General features: G+C 39.8%; 1 protein-coding gene across 10 annotated transcripts in view; it reads left to right on the top strand.

Annotated features, from left to right (window-relative positions):
- The window catches only part of MCF2L (MCF.2 cell line derived transforming sequence like), a 164,689-nt gene that overhangs the window by 128,515 nt on the left and 17,156 nt on the right, over window positions 1-19,018 (top strand). For all 10 annotated transcript variants that reach the window (XR_010370913.1, XM_064440160.1, XM_064440145.1 and 7 more), the window contains 12 exons: window positions 7,050-7,169; window positions 7,636-7,752; window positions 8,244-8,393; window positions 9,074-9,198; window positions 11,036-11,150; window positions 12,124-12,243; window positions 13,120-13,311; window positions 13,528-13,719; window positions 14,408-14,567; window positions 14,717-14,787; window positions 15,841-15,917; window positions 16,891-16,957. Coding sequence is in view for 9 of the 10 variants with exons in the window: in XM_064440160.1 (XP_064296230.1) it covers window positions 7,050-7,169; window positions 7,636-7,752; window positions 8,244-8,393; window positions 9,074-9,198; window positions 11,036-11,150; window positions 12,124-12,243; window positions 13,120-13,311; window positions 13,528-13,719; window positions 14,408-14,567; window positions 14,717-14,787; window positions 15,841-15,917; window positions 16,891-16,957 (1,506 nt within the window). In the remaining variant the exon portion in view is untranslated. The remainder of the gene's footprint in view (window positions 1-7,049; window positions 7,170-7,635; window positions 7,753-8,243; window positions 8,394-9,073; window positions 9,199-11,035; window positions 11,151-12,123; window positions 12,244-13,119; window positions 13,312-13,527; window positions 13,720-14,407; window positions 14,568-14,716; window positions 14,788-15,840; window positions 15,918-16,890; window positions 16,958-19,018) is intronic.

The following is a 19,018-nucleotide window of genomic DNA, read 5'->3' as shown; positions in this document are numbered from 1 at the left end:
GTCTTATCGTTGGTTTTACATCCAAGGTGAGAAACAGTGAACTACAGTAATATGACCTTGAGTTCTCTGACCTTGTTTGTAGAGAGAGATGTTGAGTTTCTTAGGGAGTTGATGGGGAAAAGATGTGTTTAGTAATTGATGCTCCATGAAAGGCACTCTTTTGTTACGGATAGGTATTTCCCACTAGCCCAGTTCTAGCTAGCTCTTTGTGTCATATCCTGAAAACTGTAATGACACAACAATTTGTATAGGTTCAGTTTGGAAAAACTGCTCTTTTTTCAGCTTCTAGTCAGGTTTCTCGTTTTTGCTTGGATTCAAAACAAGACCAAGAACTTGACAGTATCATGAAGCTAGAACAGTATTTGAGTTAAATTTGTAGCTATTGTTATAAACCATTCCATTAAATGATAAACTAAAAAGGTTATTTTGAGATGCTGCATGGTTTTGTCTTACTGCTTTGGCTGTTTTGAGAATATTACATGTGCAGGTGCTTCTGCAGTTTTTGTTGCATAGTCAGCCATTTTTCCTTTTTATTACATGGGGTTTTTTATACAGAAAAAGAGAGAAGTGAATAACTTAAACTCTGAAAACAGGATCATAACATCACAAGCATTAAACCCAGATCTAATGCAAAACAGCTCAATGTTTTTAAAACTAGATTTCAAACTGCTCCTTTTATGAATTGATTTAATTCAAGATTCTTTCTTGACAAGAAGCCTGTGTAACAGACTTCATTCTAGCCAGGAATAAACAGTCTTGAGAGAAAGGGAAAAAAAAAAAAGTACTTATTAGCTCCTTTATATTCAGAGGTATTTTGGAAAGAAGTACCCTTTGGCTTACGGCATACTAGTAACTGCAGAAGGGAAAACACCACCACAGAGTTTTAGTAATGTGGGTAGATTGAAGCTCTTCGTAAACTGAAAAATATTGTTGTTCCAAGTATTTTAAGACAGAACTACTAAAACGGAGTCAAGCATTATGGCTCATATGGTTCAGATATTTCTGAAAGCTGGCTGTTTACTTGGGAAGCAGAAGAAAAGGGATTGTAGGTTCACTGTTCATCAGAACAGCTTTCCTTTGCCGTGTAGGAGTTTAAAAGACTTCTGAGCGCCAGGGCAGCTGCGTGAACTTCTCTGTGGGGTTAAACAGCAGACTGCAATTTTTATTTTAAGTGCATCTCTGTCTTAAAGACAGCTATGCCAGCTGAACACAAGCCAGCAGTGTGCCCAGGTGGCCAAGAAGGCCAACAGCATCCTGGCTTGTATCAGGAGCAGTGTGGCCAGCAGGAGCAGGGAGGTGATTGTGCCCCTGTACTGGGCACTGGGGAGGCTGCACCTTGAGTACTGGGGTCAGTTTTGGGCCCCTCACTACAGGAAGGACATTGAGGTGCTGGAGCGTGTCCAGAGAAGGGCAACGAAGCTGGTGAAGGGTCTGGAGAGCAAGTCTGATGAGCAGCTGAGGGAACTGGGGTTGTTTAGTCTGGAGAAGAGGAGGCTGAGGGGAGGCCTTATTGCTCTCTACAACTGCCTGAAAGGAGGTTGTAGCGAGGTGGGGGTTGGTCTCTTTTCCCAAGTCACAGGTGACAGGAGGAGAGGAAATGGCCTCAAGCTGCGTCAGGGGAGGTTTAGATTGGATATTAGGAAAAATGTCTTTACTGCAAGAGTGGTCAGGCACTGGAAGAGGCTGCCCAGAGAGGTGGTGGAGTCACCGTCCCTGGAGGTGTTCAAAAAAATGTGTAGACGTGGCATTTCAGGGCATAGTTTAGGAGACATGGTGGTGTTGGATTGACGGTTGGACTTGATGATTCTAGAGGTCTTTTCCAATCTTCCTTGTTCTATGATTCCATGAAAAGGTGTACATATCTATCTACATAATTATTTTATACACTAAATAAGCCCTAGGAGGAAACCTGAGATATGAAAAGCCAAGGGTGCTGGTTTTCTTTTCCAAAAGCTCAGTTTCTGGTATTCACTGCTGGACACTGTAGTGACTGGCTCCTGGTAGCAGACCTCAGCCACCGCTCTGCTCCTGCACTGCCTCTTCTGGGGAGCGGCAGCTTGGCAGCACTGCATCTTGTCTCAATGAATACTGTGACTATTGTAAAGTGCTAGTTCGTGGGACTTACTGCTCCTTTGAAAACGTCATCTGCCCAATAGCCTATAGCACGTATGTGCTGTTTACAGTTGCTGGCAGGTGGGAATGCATGGCATTACTGCTCTGCCTGACTGGTGCAGGTAAAATTGTTGAGTGACTTAAATAGCTCCCCATTGGCACCAACAGATCAAGACCACATTACACAGTGGAAACCAAAGATGGGAAGAATCTCAGTACCTGTCTTCAGGGAAATGCTGTCCTTGCTGCCCAGCAAATAAGCTCCTACCAACCATTACGAAGCATCAGGCAGGGGTTGTTTCCTGCTCAGTTTTTGTGGTTCCTCATCAGGCATTCACATCATGACATCTTCGTTCATGAGATGGCCTGCCTTTCGTTACTTCCCCCTTTTAGCAGCTGCTTAACTTCAGAGTCAGTACTGGTGCTACAGACAGCCTCTCTGTCATTAATATTCTGTGAAGGAAGGTGATAATTAAGATTATATGCAACTAACTTAATTTTACATTTTGCCCAAAACCCAGCGGGGTTTAGTCTCTGTAAGTTCCCCCTTTCCAGAGGCCTGGAACATGCAGTGGAAAGCTCCCCAGTCCCTGAGCAGTGGAGGCCTGAAAGCAGGCAGGTCAACCTGCTCCTGAGTATTTAGTAACGAGTTCCCAGAGGATTTAAGGTCACCCCTGTTTTGTCCAGCCAGTGAAAGTTCTTCCCGTGTTCCAGTTTTGAGGTACTCATAGGGCAGCAAAGATCTCAGTGTATTGGAAAGTTTTGATTTAAGGGCTGTGCTGTATATAAATTCCTGGTTTTCTCAGATTTATTTCAAAGCTGATAACTACATGCACATCTACATCTTTTTTTGTATCTTTGGAATTGGCACTGTCCTGACTGAATGGGGAAGTGAAGGAGATAGCAGAGAGAAAACTAATCCCACAAGCGTCATGAAGCATCAAACAAGTGCCAGTGCTGATGCAGGTGAGGTGAAGGAATATATGGATTGGACTAGAATAGAGTAGGGGCTAACTCTTATTTTCACAGAGGATACCAAAAATATGACACTGGGATTTTTCCCCGCTGGTCTCTTTTGCATAGGCATTAAATGAGTTGAAATGCAGTATTTGAGACAAGATGTTGGGGGGAGCCATCAATATTAATTAATCTAGTAAAGACGTAAAGACAGACACTTCTGGAAGAAACAGTTTTCAAGCACATAAAACCCTTCTTCAAGTCACAATGATGTTCAGTGACTTCACTAAAACAGTCAGTCCTTCAAGGCGCTTTATTTTATGACACTACTAAGCATACATAAATATTTCTTTTTGTGCTTAACGCTTGGCACAGCATTGTCGAGAAGTCATTGTTTGCTCTGCCTGCTTAGCATACAATAGCTTCAAACAAATATGCTGCTGGACTAGAACAGAGGGGGGGTTTTCTGTTGTTGCTCTCTCTTGTTCAGGGTGAAGTTGACTGGTTGATAAAGTTCAAATGCATCTAAGGAGTGTCTCTTGCATCATGTCATTGTTTCTGCAAGTCACCAGGGCTTTAGAAAGAAAAAAATAAAATGTTAACAAAATAGTAATATTTGGGCAGTGAAGATACAATCTCAGATAAACTGGAATAGCTGGCACTGGTCCAGCATTGTTTACGGTAGCAATCCTCCATTTTTCTGGTTGTTGTTTCACAAAGGTCAATTTGCAGATTTGATGCCTAGCCACGACACGCAGAGGAGGCATCATTTTTTGAGACTGGGTCTTTAGGTTGTTTTGTTTTGGTGAGGTTGTTTTTGTTTGGTTTGGTTTTGGGGGGAGAACAACCAACAAAAAACTAGAAGCATAGGAGACAGATTAGTGGAGACAAGAACAGTGTTGTAGACAGAGTAATCCAGAATTTGAGCTTTTGTTGAGAGGTTGAGAAGAATTCTGGCAAGTCTTGAATGGGAATAGTCTAGATGACACAAGACTGGAGTGACTTCAACAGCATTGTTTTGGGTAGACACTGAGATGGAGAAAAATTGTAGTGTGCATTCTCTGTTTTCTTTGAATTGAACATTAATGAGACACCCTACTTAATTTGGTCATGTAATTAAACTCTGTATCTCATAAGAACTAATACACAGTTCAGAAAAAATTTACTATTATCTTGCATTTGGCTATTAATGTTTGGTTCAGTAATAGCCCAAATGTCATAGAATCATAGAGTAACAGCCTGGGTTTGTAGGAGCAGAGAATATCTCAAGCTGGAAGGGACCTATAAGGATCACTGAGTCCAGCTCCCTGCTACTCACAGGACTACATAAAACTAAACCATATGACTAAGAGCGTCATCCAGATGCTCCTTGAACTCTGACAGGCTTGGTGTTGTGACCACTGCCCTGGGGAGCCTGTTCCAGTGACCGATCACCCTCTCGATGAGGAACCTTTTCCCAACGTCCAATCTGAACTTCCCCCGATGCAGTTTCATTCCACTTCCCCGTGTCCTATCCCTGGTCACCAGAGAGAGGAGATCCGCACCTCCCCCTCCGCTGCCCCACTTGAGGAAGCTGTAGACTGCGATGAGGTCCCCCCTCAGCCTTCCCCTCTCCAAACTGAGCAAACCAAGTGACCTCAGCTGCTCCTCATAAGTCTGGCCCTTGAGGCCTTTCGCTGTCTTGATTGCCCTTCTCTGCACACAGTCTAGTAGTTTGATGTCCTCCTTAGACTTACAGGCTCCCAAAGCTACACACAGTACTTGAGGTGGGGCCGCACCAGTGCAGTGTAGAGTGGGACTGTCGTCTCTCTGGGAAGGTTGGGAGGGACCTTGAAAGATCATCTGGCCAAACCATTCATGGGGAGAGGGAGCCTTGATGAGATTATCTAACACCCTGTCCAATAACATCTTGAAAACCTCCAGCAATGGGCCCACTACCCTGACCTGGGGAGGTTGTTCCGGTGAATGACTGTTCTCACTGTAAAATAATTTCTTATGTCGAGATGAAACCACTCCTGGTGCAACTTGTACCTGTTGCCCCTTGTCTTCTCCACATGGCTCCTTGTGAAGAGAGTGCCTCTATCCTCTTTGTAGCCACCCTTTAAGTGGCAGCTGGAATACTGTGATGAGGTCCCCCCGAGCCTTCTCTTCTCCCTGGAGAAGAGAAGGCAACTCCTTCATTTTTCCTCAGAGGGCAGGTTCTCCAGCCCTTTGATCATTTTCGTGCCAAAGACAGTATGTCCGGATGTCATCTGTTCAGGTCGATATCTCACATGAAGACCCATTATTTTGTCAAAATATGGTATCTAAATTATATTTCCTTTTGGAGCTTTTTCTTCTGAAATGTTGATATTGCTCTTGAATACATTTCATACTTTGTAACTTGAAGGTGAAGGCTAACGGCTCTGTCAGAGTGTGCACACTGCTGTTATAGGCACAAAATAAACAGACACGTCTAAATGAATAGACTACATAGCTATCATTCCAAAAAGATTATTCAAGAGATTTAATTAAAAAAAAAATTCTTTTGTCCATTGCAACATTGCTTAGTATGAGCTAAATAATTTTATTAAATAAATTTACAGTTGGATAATTCAGAAAAAAAATGTTCAAATAATCTTTTATTAACTTTTGCTTCTGAATGCGTTCACGAATTTTCTATTAAAAGTTCTTCCTCTGTTTGATAACTGTGGGTCAGTAAGTCCACAGAGGATACTACTTTTAATACACATAGAAAAATTGTTTACAGTGCAAGGATGGGGAACGGCTGTAGGCACTCAGAATTACCTGGATTCTGTTCCCAGCCCTTGGAAAGACTCCTCTGGGACTGGACCACCATGCTTTCTAGAAAATTTGGACATCGCTGAAGTGGGGGCTGATTGTGAAGCTCAAGTCTTTAAGGCTCCTCGGTCAATTGGAGATCTCAGTTGTATACTGAATATTTGGGGAACCACAATAAATGTATGAAGTCTTCCAGAAAAGTTTAAAATTACTTTTCTCTTTAAAAGTTTGTCATTTCCAATGCTGGAACCCTTGGAAACATTAAAATGAGTGTTAAACCACTCTCCAACCAAACATGGAAACAGAGCATAGCTTAACAGCTTCAGTCAGTGTTTGGGTTTTGGTTGGCTTTTTTTGGTAATTCAATTTGCTAGAAACATGACGTAGTTTCCAACAGTATAATGAATCAAATTGCATACTTAATGATAATTTCTTTAGTGAGCTTCACTGCCTCCCTGCAGTGGAAATACTGAATAGAGGAGAGGACTTGCATGATTTCAAGAATGGCTAAGTGCCAAGTATGCAAACCTCTGCCACAGCAGTGGCTGATTTTTAGTAATTTAATGCTATTTCTTTGCTTTCCTTCTATTCTGTTTTCCCTCTATCACTTGTAGAACTGGGAAAGATCCATCAGACTACTAGTTAGAAGATGATGAGAAAAACCACAGCTGAGAATTACTATGTTTGGTTTTTATTTTTGTCTGCAAAATTAAAGCTTATTTCTAAGCTACTGCTTGAGAAATTCGGTCCTGGTGGTAATAGTTTGTGTAGGCAACTGGCAAGGTAGTATATGTGCAAATTAGAAATGTGTTGTTAGGTGTTCGGACAATAATGGAGGTTTCTCTTGGCACCCTTGATTAAAGACAAGATAAGGTAATCGTGAAAGTACTACTGTTGAAAAAGAACTAAGCCACCACTGTTTGTTCATGAGCCTCCTTGGCTAGAATGTAACCTTAGCTGAAGAGCAGTACCAGCTAGTCCCAAAAAATTAGGTTCTAGGAGAACAGATTCCTGTTACCAAAGACGAGTAAATGTCTCTTTGAATGAAGCTCTCTGCAAGCCTTGCTAGGTTTATAATTGGTCACCCCATTACGGGAGGCCTTTGATACGGTTAGTTTGTGGTTTAACAGGAACTTCTTGTTCAAAAATATTTTCTGGAGCTGAGACACAGAAAATAATGGACTAAACTTGTTTTGCAGGCATCTTTCCCGGGAAACCTGCAGTTAGTCCTCGTTCTGCGCCCAACAGGATTTTTTCATCGAGCTCTCTCGGACATTGCTTTCAAGTTCAACAAAGATGAGTTTAAAATGAAAGTACCTGTAAGCAATCCTCTGTTTTCACTTTATTATCAGGGATCTATTAAAGTACTTAATCTAGCCAGTGAGGACCAAAATTTTTTAAAAAAACACAACAAACCAAAGAACAACAACAAATGTTTAAAGGTTGTTCTTAAATTCAAGATTCCTCTTGGAAAATATCCATGTATGGTTTATCAAGATAAAAAACCCCAGGGGAGTAATTTATATTGTATAATTCATAAGCTTTATTTTAATATTCACTGTTAAACATGGTGCTCATACTCATTTGCTGTTATTTAGATTTATATCACCTTCAGCTGAAACAACTGTTAAGTTTGTTTATTCTATACCCAAAGGAAATAGTTCCATCACTTGCTTCAGTATTAAACTGAAATTTCTCTATCAGAGGCTGAAGGATGGGGCTTAGAATCCTTAATAAGGGACTTCTCACCACTGTTCGCATTCACTTTTTTCATTGCTGCTGCAGATCATAATGCTGGGCTCAGTATCAGAACTGCAGGGTTACATTGATAAAACACAATTAACAGAAGATCTTGGTGGCACCCTGGAATACTGCCATAACAGATGGCTGTCCCGTCGCACTGTAAGTCTTAAGTTTTTATTTCAACTTTTCAGCTTAACGTACCCTTCTGTTTTATACCCTGTCATTTATAAAACAGATTTCAAGTGATGCAAGTTGACTTGCTCAGAGTGAGAAGATGTTCCCAATGGTACTTAGTCATCTTAGAGAAAAAATATGAGTAATAATTTGGGAGTGGTTTTCTGAATGCTTGGAGCAAAGGAACTACAGTGTGTTATTGTGTTGAGGTTTATTGTTTTTGCTATGAGAAAGAATAACTCCAGATTATAAAAATATGAGGAAGATATACCTGATACAAGCCTAGGAAAACCATACAATTAAGGAATTAATGGTGATGGTATCTGTTGCTTGCAAAATTATTCTTTGACCGTTTTTCAGTCTCATAATTCATCTGCTTGGGTTTGTTTTGAGAGTTACATTTTGTGTGTATGTGTCTGTTTGTACGTATGCATGTGATGAGCATGAAACATCATTAATGGTTTTTATTCCAAAAGGCTATAGAAGGTTTCGCCCAAAAGGTTAAGCAAACAGCTCAAATTCTTCAGTCCTTTGGGACTGAGCTGGCTGAAACAGAACTACCAAATGATGTGCAATCAACCAGCTCCCTTCTTGCAACACACACAGAAAAGAAGGACAAAATGAAGGTATGTAAGTTTTGTAAAGATGCTCTCTTCTAGTTAAACTGTGTTTTAATTTCTAGCTAATAATAAAAAGTCTGAAGGATGTTCACAGAGAATAATAATGCGAAACATTGAAATCTTGTTGTTTTGCTTGGTGTGATGTTAAAAGTCCTTTTTGCATTCAAAAATGACAATTCTTGAGGTTAAGTTTACTAATGTACAAATGAATGATGATTTCTATGTGGAAACAGAAATTCCTTTGTAAGTAGCGGTGTGTTTAATTTGTAGCTGTTTGCAACAAGAAATTTTATTATATTTGCATGCATATGAACATGTATGACCTTTTGAAGAACGGGCAAATGTTCTTTCGCATCAGCCTAAATGAAAACTATTTGGGGTTTCAGAACTATACATGTAAAACTTTTGAGGTATTTGCAGCCTAAGACTACTCTAGAAAGCTATCTGTCATGAAAATTCAACTCAGTTACACTGGGACCTTAAGATGGTAAACATAGAAAAAGCTGACATTTAGCATTTACTGTCTGTATTTGTTGTCAAACACTGCTTTTAATCAAACTGTGCTTGCCCTATTGCTATTAAAACAAAATCCTTTTCCTAGTTTGGTGCCTTATGAAGTCTGCTAAAAAAACCCAAACCCAACAACACACAGCTACAGTGTGTGGGTTTTTTATTTTGTTTTGTAGGAGGATATCAGGTTAGCAGTAGAACAGGGAGATGATATCCTTGGAAGTATTACAAAACCACTTACTGAGAATCCTGAATACAAACTGAATCAAGATCAGCTAGACAATCAAACAACGGTAGAAAGGTGAGAGGAGCAAAATACTGAACATGCTGCTTTTCTGGTTTTTTTTGACCCCTCCCCTGCTCTTTTACTTAATTCCATATGCATGCTTAGCAAATAAGCAAATGTTACAATGTGAACATATAGAAGGTATTTTCGGAAACAACTCCTCTGTTGTCAGATCGGTCCTGAGCAAAGTACTCCCCTGATGTTCATTATTGGGTCACCTGCATGTAAAGAAATAGGAGATGTGGTTTGAGTTCCCATACCAACAAAGTAATGCTGTTCTTTTTTTGTCTTGTCTTTTTTGGGTTTTTTTTGTCTTTTTTTTTTTTGTTGGTTTTTGGTTTTTTGTCTCTTTTCTTTCCTATCAGATTTGGACTATACAGTTGAGCAGGTTTTTCTTATTTTAAGAAATCTCAATGCTCTGTTTAGAAACTAAAGTACAGTCCAAGGAAATTTCACTGCTGTAGGGAAGGCAGGAGAGGAAGATAGAAGTGATATATCCCTTCCTTTCGGTCGATTTGTCCACTTTCATTAGGTCCTTTTGGACGGAAGTGTGAGGTTTCTTTTTCTTTAAACCTGCCTGAAGGAGCTTCTAACATTGCTGATATCTTATCACAGTCATTAGTAGCCTTTAAAGGGCTACCAGGGAGTACACCGCCCTCTTGAAGTATCTGTGCACAAACTTCCTATATGCTTCCTTTTGGCATATACGTAATAGGTGGTTTTTTCCTTTCCTCCCCCCCTCCAATTATTGCCAGTTTTGGAGACATTATATCAGCATAGCACAGATGTAAATTTGCACAAAGCAATGAAAGCATAGCTCATTTCCCCCAGGGAAGTATTCTGCATTCTTTTTTTGTCTGTCATTCCATGTTTCTGTTACACTCAGGCTGACTTTTCTTTCCAAATAACTGTCCATTCCAGTCCACAAAGCTTGGCAGAAGTCACTTTTTTTGGTCATTGTTACTATCAGCTATCCGAAGGACACTTGGGGTGGGGGTTACTGATTTATCCAAAACGTTCCCACTTGATAAAATATCTGATGGAAGTTGGAACAGACCTTGTGTATGTGTGTGTTCCTCTGCCTTTTTTCTAATTGGTTTTAACCTGTAAATTCAGGGTTCATTACTGTGCTATTAAAGACAAATGTTCATTAAAATTCTGATGTATGGCCTTCCCTGGTTGTAGCCTAAGGACAGCAAAGCAAACTCTAAAGATAAGTCCATAGAATACCATACTGTGAAATGCAATATTGGAAGATAAGTAGAAAAGTGAAAGTCTTAATTCATTTGCCAAAATTAAAATTGAAGATGCTGCTGTTCATTGTGGTACTGCTGTACATTTGCCTGTGATATTTAAGTAGTAACTCTGCTCAGAAGAGGAGGGGCAATGACCTTCAGGTTTATTATGAGCCTTGCTCCAAGGAATGAAATGTAAGGGCAGCTGGCTGGTCACAACAGTATTATTTTTTGCCTTCATTTTTCCATATCGCCCAGGGCTTGGGTTCCTCTGGGCCCTAGCCCACACACATTCGCATGTTTTATTTATGTTTGCTAGCCCCAAGTCACCATGGCCCCAGGCAGGTCCACTACTACTGAGAAGTAGTACGTGCAGCAGCTAGTTTCAAATCAGTACTTGCCAATTTTTCAGAACTTAATGTTTGCTTTGGGTTTCAGTTTTACATCAATGTTATTCTAGGAAACAACTCTGTGCAATGCTCAAAAAGTTTCCTGTATCCAGTTTATATTTTCTGGAAAATATTGCTTTGGGGGGAGGCTTTTCATTTGCTGTGGAAGATTGTATTGTCCCTTGAAGGTTGCACCCATTATTCTTACAGTATTTTTTTTTCTTAAAGGCTTCTGGCTCAATTACATGAAACAGAGACTGCCTTTGATGAGTTTTGGATTAAGCATCAGCAAAAACTTGAGCAGTGCCTGCGCCTTCAAAATTTTGAACAGAATTTTAGAGAGGTGAGAACTTCTTGGTGGCAGTCAGTATTTGGTAATATAAAAATGATGCAGAAGAAAATACTTCCCCCCCCTTGTTTTTGGAGCTCTTGTGTGTGCTTGAAAGCTTTCTCTAACCTTTTTCTTGTACGTGTCCTTACTTGACATCCTGCTATCTTTACTAACTTGAATACTTGCCTATAGAGACATAATAGCTGCTTTTCTGCAGTCTTATGGTTTTTTTTCCACGGGCCCAGCAGTATGTAAGTATTCAAAAACTCCTTTGAAACCTGTTCTCCACCACAGAAGCATAATATGCTGGCTGCAAACCTTTCATCTTGCCAATAGGCCCTTTTATGGAACTAAGACTTACCTAAACCTTCTGGCTGAAGTTTTATAAAACAGTCTCCAACGCTGTGGGTGGGAAGTTGTAACCACAATGTTAGAAGCTGGGTGGAGGCTGAATTAATTTTTTTCACAGCCAGTTTCTGATCTCATGTTAGTTTAACTCATATGCTTGATGGCACCTACAGTCACTTTATGCTGGTGTAGCTGATCTCAGAGCACAGCCCCTGCCTCTCCATGGGAGCAATGCTCAGAAGCCCGCTTAGAAGTGTGTGTGCGTGTCTGTCTCTCAACCAATTGTTAGGCTGAGGACCTCTCCCTCATGCTCTGCTGTTTATGTTAATGTTGCTTTGTATTATTGTCATCTGGTAAAAGTAAAATCATAAGTGTTTCCTGAGCATTAGTTTTCCTGCATTTTTTTCTTTTTTCAGTACCAGGAAACAGGATTACTTCACTGCCTTTTCTTTGTATTTGTATTCATTTTGAATTGGGTGTAAAGGTAGGTTGACAAAAAGGTGATTTGTCTCTGTGCCTCAGTAACCCTATAATGTGAGTCACCTGACTGGAAATAGTGGCTATCAGCTGATAAAACTGATGGGGCTCCAGAGAAGTGGAATCATCTTCATTGATACATAGCTGTGTCTCATTTCAGGTCAAAGCAGCTTTGGATATTGTGTCTGAGAGACTGTCTGCTTTCACAGATGTGGGAAACAGCTGCTCGCATGTAGAGCACATTTTGAAAGATCTCGCCAACTTTGAAGAAAAATCATGTGTAAGAACTCTGCAAGTCTGCTTAATTTCTAGTGTGACAATGTGTTTGTGGAAGGGAACAGTATTTGGTTATTGAGTAAATCTTATGAGCAGAGCTTAAGCTGACAACAGGGCAGAATCGGTGTCTCAAGTAACATGCAGAAGGAATTTGGAATGAAGTCTTTAACCATTGGAGCAGCCCAGTTCTCGGGCATCCCTCACTAAAGAGCAGAGTGACCAGTCACAAAGTCAGTGTGATCAGTTCATGGAAGAATTGCATGACGTGTCTACATAGCCAAGTTCTGCACTTAGTGATCAAGCAGCCACTTCTGTTCCTATTAAAGCCACTTATTTCATTAAATCTCAGACATGAGAAAGCTGTGTATTGAGTGTACAATATGTTAAAAGATGACCAACAGAAACATACACTCTGAACAATGTAGAAAGGGAACTGTATCTGTGCTTCACAATAAAATATATAGCTCTCTAAGCAAGGTCGTTGCTCTTGAGGCTGAGGCGCCAGAGTTAAGTGTTTTTTAATTTGGGTTCACATTGCTTTGCTGTACTCTAAATTGCATACATATGCACGCAAATACGCTGCTGAGTAACTAAGGCATAGAAAGACAATAGTGGTTCCTTCACAGGGAGGCATATGATTAAACTCATTGCCGTTTCTGAAGTACTCTGATACAATAAAGAAGGAGGCATAAAAGTTCTTGGGCATCTGGGAAGACAGGAAATCACTTTGATTTATTAAGCAAGGCAGCAGTTAACTAAAGATATATTCATTATCGGCATGTGTATCTTACTGTGTAAAAACAAATGGTATAATTTTAAATTCTTCTCATTGATGTTGATCCAAGGAAAGATGTGTCTAAATCAGTGCTTGCTTTCTTAGGAAACTATAGCAAAAGCCAGAATGCTAGCCTCAGAGGGTGATGCTTTTATTCAAAGCAATCATTATGCTGTGGACTCCATTATTCCAAAATGCAGTGAACTTCATCATCTCTGTGATGCCTTCACTACTGAGACAGAACGGAGGAGGAATCTTCTTAACAAATCTCTAGAACTGCATGGCTTATTGGAAAAGGTAAATTTTCAATGGAACACTTCTGTTTCCCATCCTGTTTGCTAAAATGTCAGTCAACCAGTTGTCATAACGACAGGTAAAAATATCCGGTGTGCTGGAAGTTTTCTCCTTAAATAGGTGAATATGTCACAAGTAGCAGCATGATATATTTTAGACCTCCTAGTGTTTGATGCTGACATCGGTGCATTCTGTGCCTGTTCTTGTCTCTGTTTCTAGTCTATGAAGTGGTGCGATGAAGGAATTTATCTGTTGGCTTCACAGCCAGTAGATAAGTGTCAATCTCAAGATGGTGCAGAATCAGCATTACAGGAGATTGAGAAATTCCTGGAAACTGGTGCAGGCAATAAAATCAAGGAGTTGAATAAAATTTACAGAGAGTACGCGCACATCCTCAATGAGGACCTAAAGGTACCAGAAGACATTTATGTGTGTCTATGCATCCATTTGTTAATTTTAGAATTGCTCTCCTGCGTGACCACGGATGAAGCTAAATACTCAGTACTAGGAGTTATACCTGGGAAATGGAATGCCAACATGTTTCCCTATCTGAGGTGCTAGTCCTGTCACATCTTTGGATAATCATCAAGGGCTTGAGAGCCTTGTAATAACTACTTTGATTTTTCAGAGAGTGGGGTTGCTTTTAAAAAAAACTTTCCCAAGTCAGTATTTGAAATATCTTTTTTATGTAGCAAAAACATGCCTGTCCTTGGTCTTTGTGTGACTTCTGCTTTGTAACTGTCCCTTTTCCTCTTGGTTTATCTCTTCATGTAACAGAACCATTAGACACTGGGAAGAAAACTTTCCCTATTTTTTTTTTTAATTGAAACCTGAACCCCACTGGTTTCTCTACAGCAAGCACATAAAATGTTTTATGAAGTGATGTTTCAATTTTTAAGTGTACTAAATGACTGTAAATTATGCCTTGTTAGGAGTGAAAAGTAGGGTAATATTTCAATATGTTGTATAAAAACAATAGCAATCTCAAATCAATGTGCTGTAAATGGCAGTGTAGCTTGTTGGTAGGCCCCTGACAGGGCTTTGTTTTGGTTTTGGGTTTTTTTGTTGTTTATTTGTTTTATTTCTGTGGCAACGGTAGGAGCATGTGCAAAAGGTTTTCCAGAAGCAAGAAAGTATGGAAGAAATGTTTCAAAAGAGACAAGTAAGTCTTAAGAAATTGGCAGCTAAGCAGACACGTCCTGTTCAGCCAGTTGCACCAAGACCCGAAGCCTTTGTAAAATCTCCTTGTACTTCTCCAGGTAAGTAACTGTAGTAGCCTTTAACGAATTTTTTTGAGCTATGCTGAGAAACTTAAAGAAACTTTCAGCTGTAATTTGTGGTTGCACAGACATCTGTGTTAGATCTGCTCAAGTTCTAACTGCTGTTTGATTCTCATTTATGTGCTTAGGTCTTCAAAGAGAATGCGTATCCAACTCAGAAAGCAGCGCACTTCGGAGGGTAAACTGCAGAAGAGGAAAGGTAATTTTTTTTCTTTACGCTTTTCATGCACATAATGCTTAAGAAAGTCATAATACAATGGAATATTCAGGAACCTCAAGAAGAATGAGGCAATTCCGCTGAAAAAGTGATGGTATTGCCCCTATCAAAGTAACTCTAGTGAAGCAGTCATGTGGTTTAAATAGAGGCTGCTTTGTCACTTGGCTGGATATGAGGAAAGGTAAAGTAAATAGTTGCCTATATTAGGAAAAATGTTAGGGGCAGCAAAATATAAAATCTATGAACAGGAAACATTCATTATTTGCCAGTAGTAATTGGCTACTCTTAAAACTGGCAACAGTGAAGAGGTAGTTGTCATTGGCTCCACGACAGCTTCACCTGACCTAATGGGTTGCCATTTCCAAGTGGGGATGGTCTTCCTGCCCCGCCTCCGGCAAGGAAAGTAACCGGACAGCAGCAACAGAAACAAGTAGTTTCCCAATGGATTAGAGAGTTGAATCAACTCAGCAAACGTTCAGCAAGAGACAATGCAAGGAGGAAGGCAGGACCACGTGACCAGTACAGACAACAGTTGGAGAAGAGGGTTGGTTCGAGGGGGGACTGAAAGCAGAACCTCTCATTTTTTTCAGCAATCCATAATTAGGTCAGCCATTACAGTAGAAATTGTAAGAGTGAACTTCTGTGTCAAGTTATGAAGTTACTAGAAGGTTAGCACAGTGCTTCATTTTTAGCCTGGAAAACAGACTAAGGCCAGTGAGTTGCCTCCAAGATTACGCTGAGGCTCTGATGTTGTCTTCCTGGAAAGGTGCCTCAAACCACGGTCTTTTCTAAGCTGGCCTTTCATGGAGAACTACCTGTGTCTAAAGTTCTTGTGTGCTTCAAGACCTTCAGGTTGACTTGGATTTTTTTTTTTCTGCATTCTTGCAAATTGCCTTCATTTTTAATGGAGTACAGTCTTTCCTGTGAAAATGCATCCAAGTAGAGCTGACTGCAAAGCTCCATATTTTAAAGTGTTTTTCCTCCATCTGGGATGCCATGATGATTTTTTTGTTGTTTGTTTGTTTCCTTCTTTAGAGTGAAATGACTGAACTCCATCAAAGCAGAGGAGGATCTACAATGGATGATGAAGAAAACCTAGCTGTGTTACGGCAGTAAGTATATTTTGATAAACAGAAAAATGCTTCTTTGATTTGGTTCCAGGAAAGGCTGAGTTTGGCTAAGGATTTGATAAGACAAGTATGCTTCTCTGAATTAAGCCTCAGTGCTTTTTGAAATGCATTGACTATGCTCTGTACACAGAGGAGGAAGATATTTCACTCTGTCTGCAGCATTATTTATAGTTTATGTAGAACCAGACTCTAATTTTGCTTTGGTGATATTATGGCAAGATAACTATATATTTTCATTTCAGACGTGACACAGTTTTGAGTAGTAAGCCTCCCATTGGAGGTTGTGGTCTCCATGCTTCAGAAGACTTTGTCTCTTTGACTCATTTTAGTCCCTGTTTTGATAAATGTTACAAAAAATCCCTTTCTCATATAAAAACTAAACAGCATCACTTGTATTCAAAAAATAGCTTAGTACCACCTGCAATGCATATAGCAGAGCCTGCTTTTCTACCTGTCTTTTCACTGTTACAACCTCATATTAAATCATACAAAATCATAAGAGGAGAGGGTTGGGGGGAAGAATGCTTGCTTGACTTAAATTAAACTTAAAGTGTGCCCTAAATACCTCTAATTTTAAAAGACCAGTGTAACTTTAAGTCTCTATTTGAAACCCTATGCAGCTCGAACTCCATCTCCTGTAATACGTAAGAACACAGCATAACCAGATATTGTATGTACAAAGATAAAATGCTTTACTGCTTCAGTTCAGTTACTACAGCACTTAAAATGCTAGATGTGACTTTTTTCCCTGTTCAGACACATTTTCAAAAATTTTAAAATGTTTTAAAAATTCATGTTTCTGTCAACAGTATGTTGACAGAAATATCTGTGAAACGCCACATTTTCCATTACCTGGATATTGTTCTTTTGTTGTCTGAAGTAAAGTAGAAACGCAGACAAACTTAATGTTGCGTAAGTCAATAGGCCTGCCTTCATTGTCATTCTTTGTCTACAGGCATGTAATTAATGAACTTATTGAGACTGAACGAGCATATGTGGAAGAACTTCTCTGTGTTCTTGAGGTAAAGATTAAATTTCACTGTGGCTGTTAGTAAATCTATTTCTCTCTTCCATTTCATGGATTCTCTGATGCTTTCTTTATCACTGTAATGCCTCTGCTTGTCCTGTCAAGCAGTGTGATCATTAGATTTCTCCCCTCTCATAGTATTTTCACAGAAACAGGAACGTACAATTTTTTATTTTTTTTTTAGAAATATTCATGCAACTAGGATTTTATATTAGAAAACACAAATTGGGCAGGAAATAAGGTATGTCTAACTATTTAGGTGGAACATAGTGAGATTTGTGATGATCATTAATTCCTGCAAAAGGTCATTCCAGAGTCTTGGGTCAACTCCAGGAAGGTTGTGTGTCACACAGGAATGTGAATCTGCATCTAGAGAATCTTGTGTCAGAGGAGAGAAATCTGTTTCTTGCACCCCTTTTTGCATAACTTTAAGTGATCTTCCAAATGTCTTGGGTACAACTGTGGCAACAGAATGTCTAATAACTTCATCCAGAATTGTAAAGGAAACAAAGGTGTTCCCTTTGCTCCACGCTTGTGGGGGCACAACTACAGCACTGCTGAGTTTCTTGTAGAAATATGTCGCAATGTTCTGTGTTCTTTCTCAAGTTTAAGTCTTCAGACATGTAAGTGTCATTTTGTTGTAGTACAGTTTGACTGTAGGAGATGATGAAGTTGAAGACAACTGAGGTTGAATTATTTTCATCGGAATGAATTGGAATTGAGCCAAGTGGGTACTCTTGGTGTCCATGCCAATGCTAAGCTCCTAAATAGGAGCCGTCTTAAGATGTGGACTGGGAGTGATAATTTCTGAGTGCATACCTTCAAGTAAGAGTACTGTATGAGGGCTTTGAACGCTGGTCTTACATTTGCCTAGTTTGTGCTCAGCCTCCCATAGCATTTATGTCCTGGGTCTGGTCCAAATGCTATGAAGTGTTGATGACAGTAGGATGGTCGCATCTAATGTGTGGTACTAAAGCAAGGTAGTTCTGGAGTGGACCTTAAGGATCACTTCATTCTCTGCTTTTGTATGCAATGCTATCTGTACAGTTCTGTTCATAAAATTATGGCTCAAATAGTTGGAGGACCTTTGGTCCTTACTGCTGCTACTGGAGGGTTGTTGCAGAATCTTTCTGTTCCTCTGGTATTACTCTTGTTTTGCAAAATACTGGAGTAGAGTGTAACCCTTGTCTTGCTAGGCCAAGCTGTCGTGGTTTTCTGCCAATGTGATAGTCTCCAGTACTTTGACCATGCCAGGCACACTTGTCCTTGCAGTTTGGGATTCGTTTCTCTTGAAATTGCGTGGTTGGGACTGCCAACAGTAGTTCTGGATCAGATCCTTGCTGAGGTATGGTTCAATGGCAGTCTTCCACTTTTTTGAGTAACTCTAGTTATTAATCCATAGTTCTGGCTATTCTCCCAATTCCTTTGTTTCTCCTATTCTGTTAATCTTCCCATCTTTCTTGAAAATACTCCTTTGTATGGACAGTGTCTCCTATTATTATGTCATATTTATTTGCCCTGCATTTTCTCTCTGGCAAGGATTCCAGTAAAAAAACCAAGGTAGTTCCCAAGATTGGTCATGGGGAAACTGCTACAGCTGCTTTTATCCGAGCTTGATAGTTTTCCTTTCATTAATAACCATGGTCATCCCACTTTAGTCTGTGAAATCCAGTAATTTTTATTGGGGAAAAATACTGGTCTAGTCTATTTTTAGGTATTGTATTTGACTCTTTTTTCCTTTTACTTCAACGCTTTTAGAACATCTTTCAAATGGAAGACTAAACAAAGCCTTATATATTCTTAAAGTAAGATTAAATGATCCCTGTGGCTGCATGGAGTAGGTTTTGCTCTCCTTTCTTAAAACACGAGTATGTGGCCTTATATGATAAATGGAAGATATAAATGGAAGATATCAGAATCTAAAGTTATGGGTTTTGGTACCACTGCTAATGAAAATGTCTTAAAGATGGAATTTACAGCTTAATGGTTTCTGTTACCTGCAGAAATAACTACAGTCAGCTTGTTCCTTCATACAAATAGCTAAGACTAGCAGGAA

The sequence above is a fragment of the Phalacrocorax carbo genome, chromosome 1 (assembly GCF_963921805.1).
Source record: "Phalacrocorax carbo chromosome 1, bPhaCar2.1, whole genome shotgun sequence".
Taxonomy (NCBI): Eukaryota; Metazoa; Chordata; class Aves; order Suliformes; family Phalacrocoracidae; genus Phalacrocorax; species Phalacrocorax carbo.
Note: the sequence above shows the minus strand (reverse complement) of the source record. Positions and strands in the feature narration are given on the sequence as shown.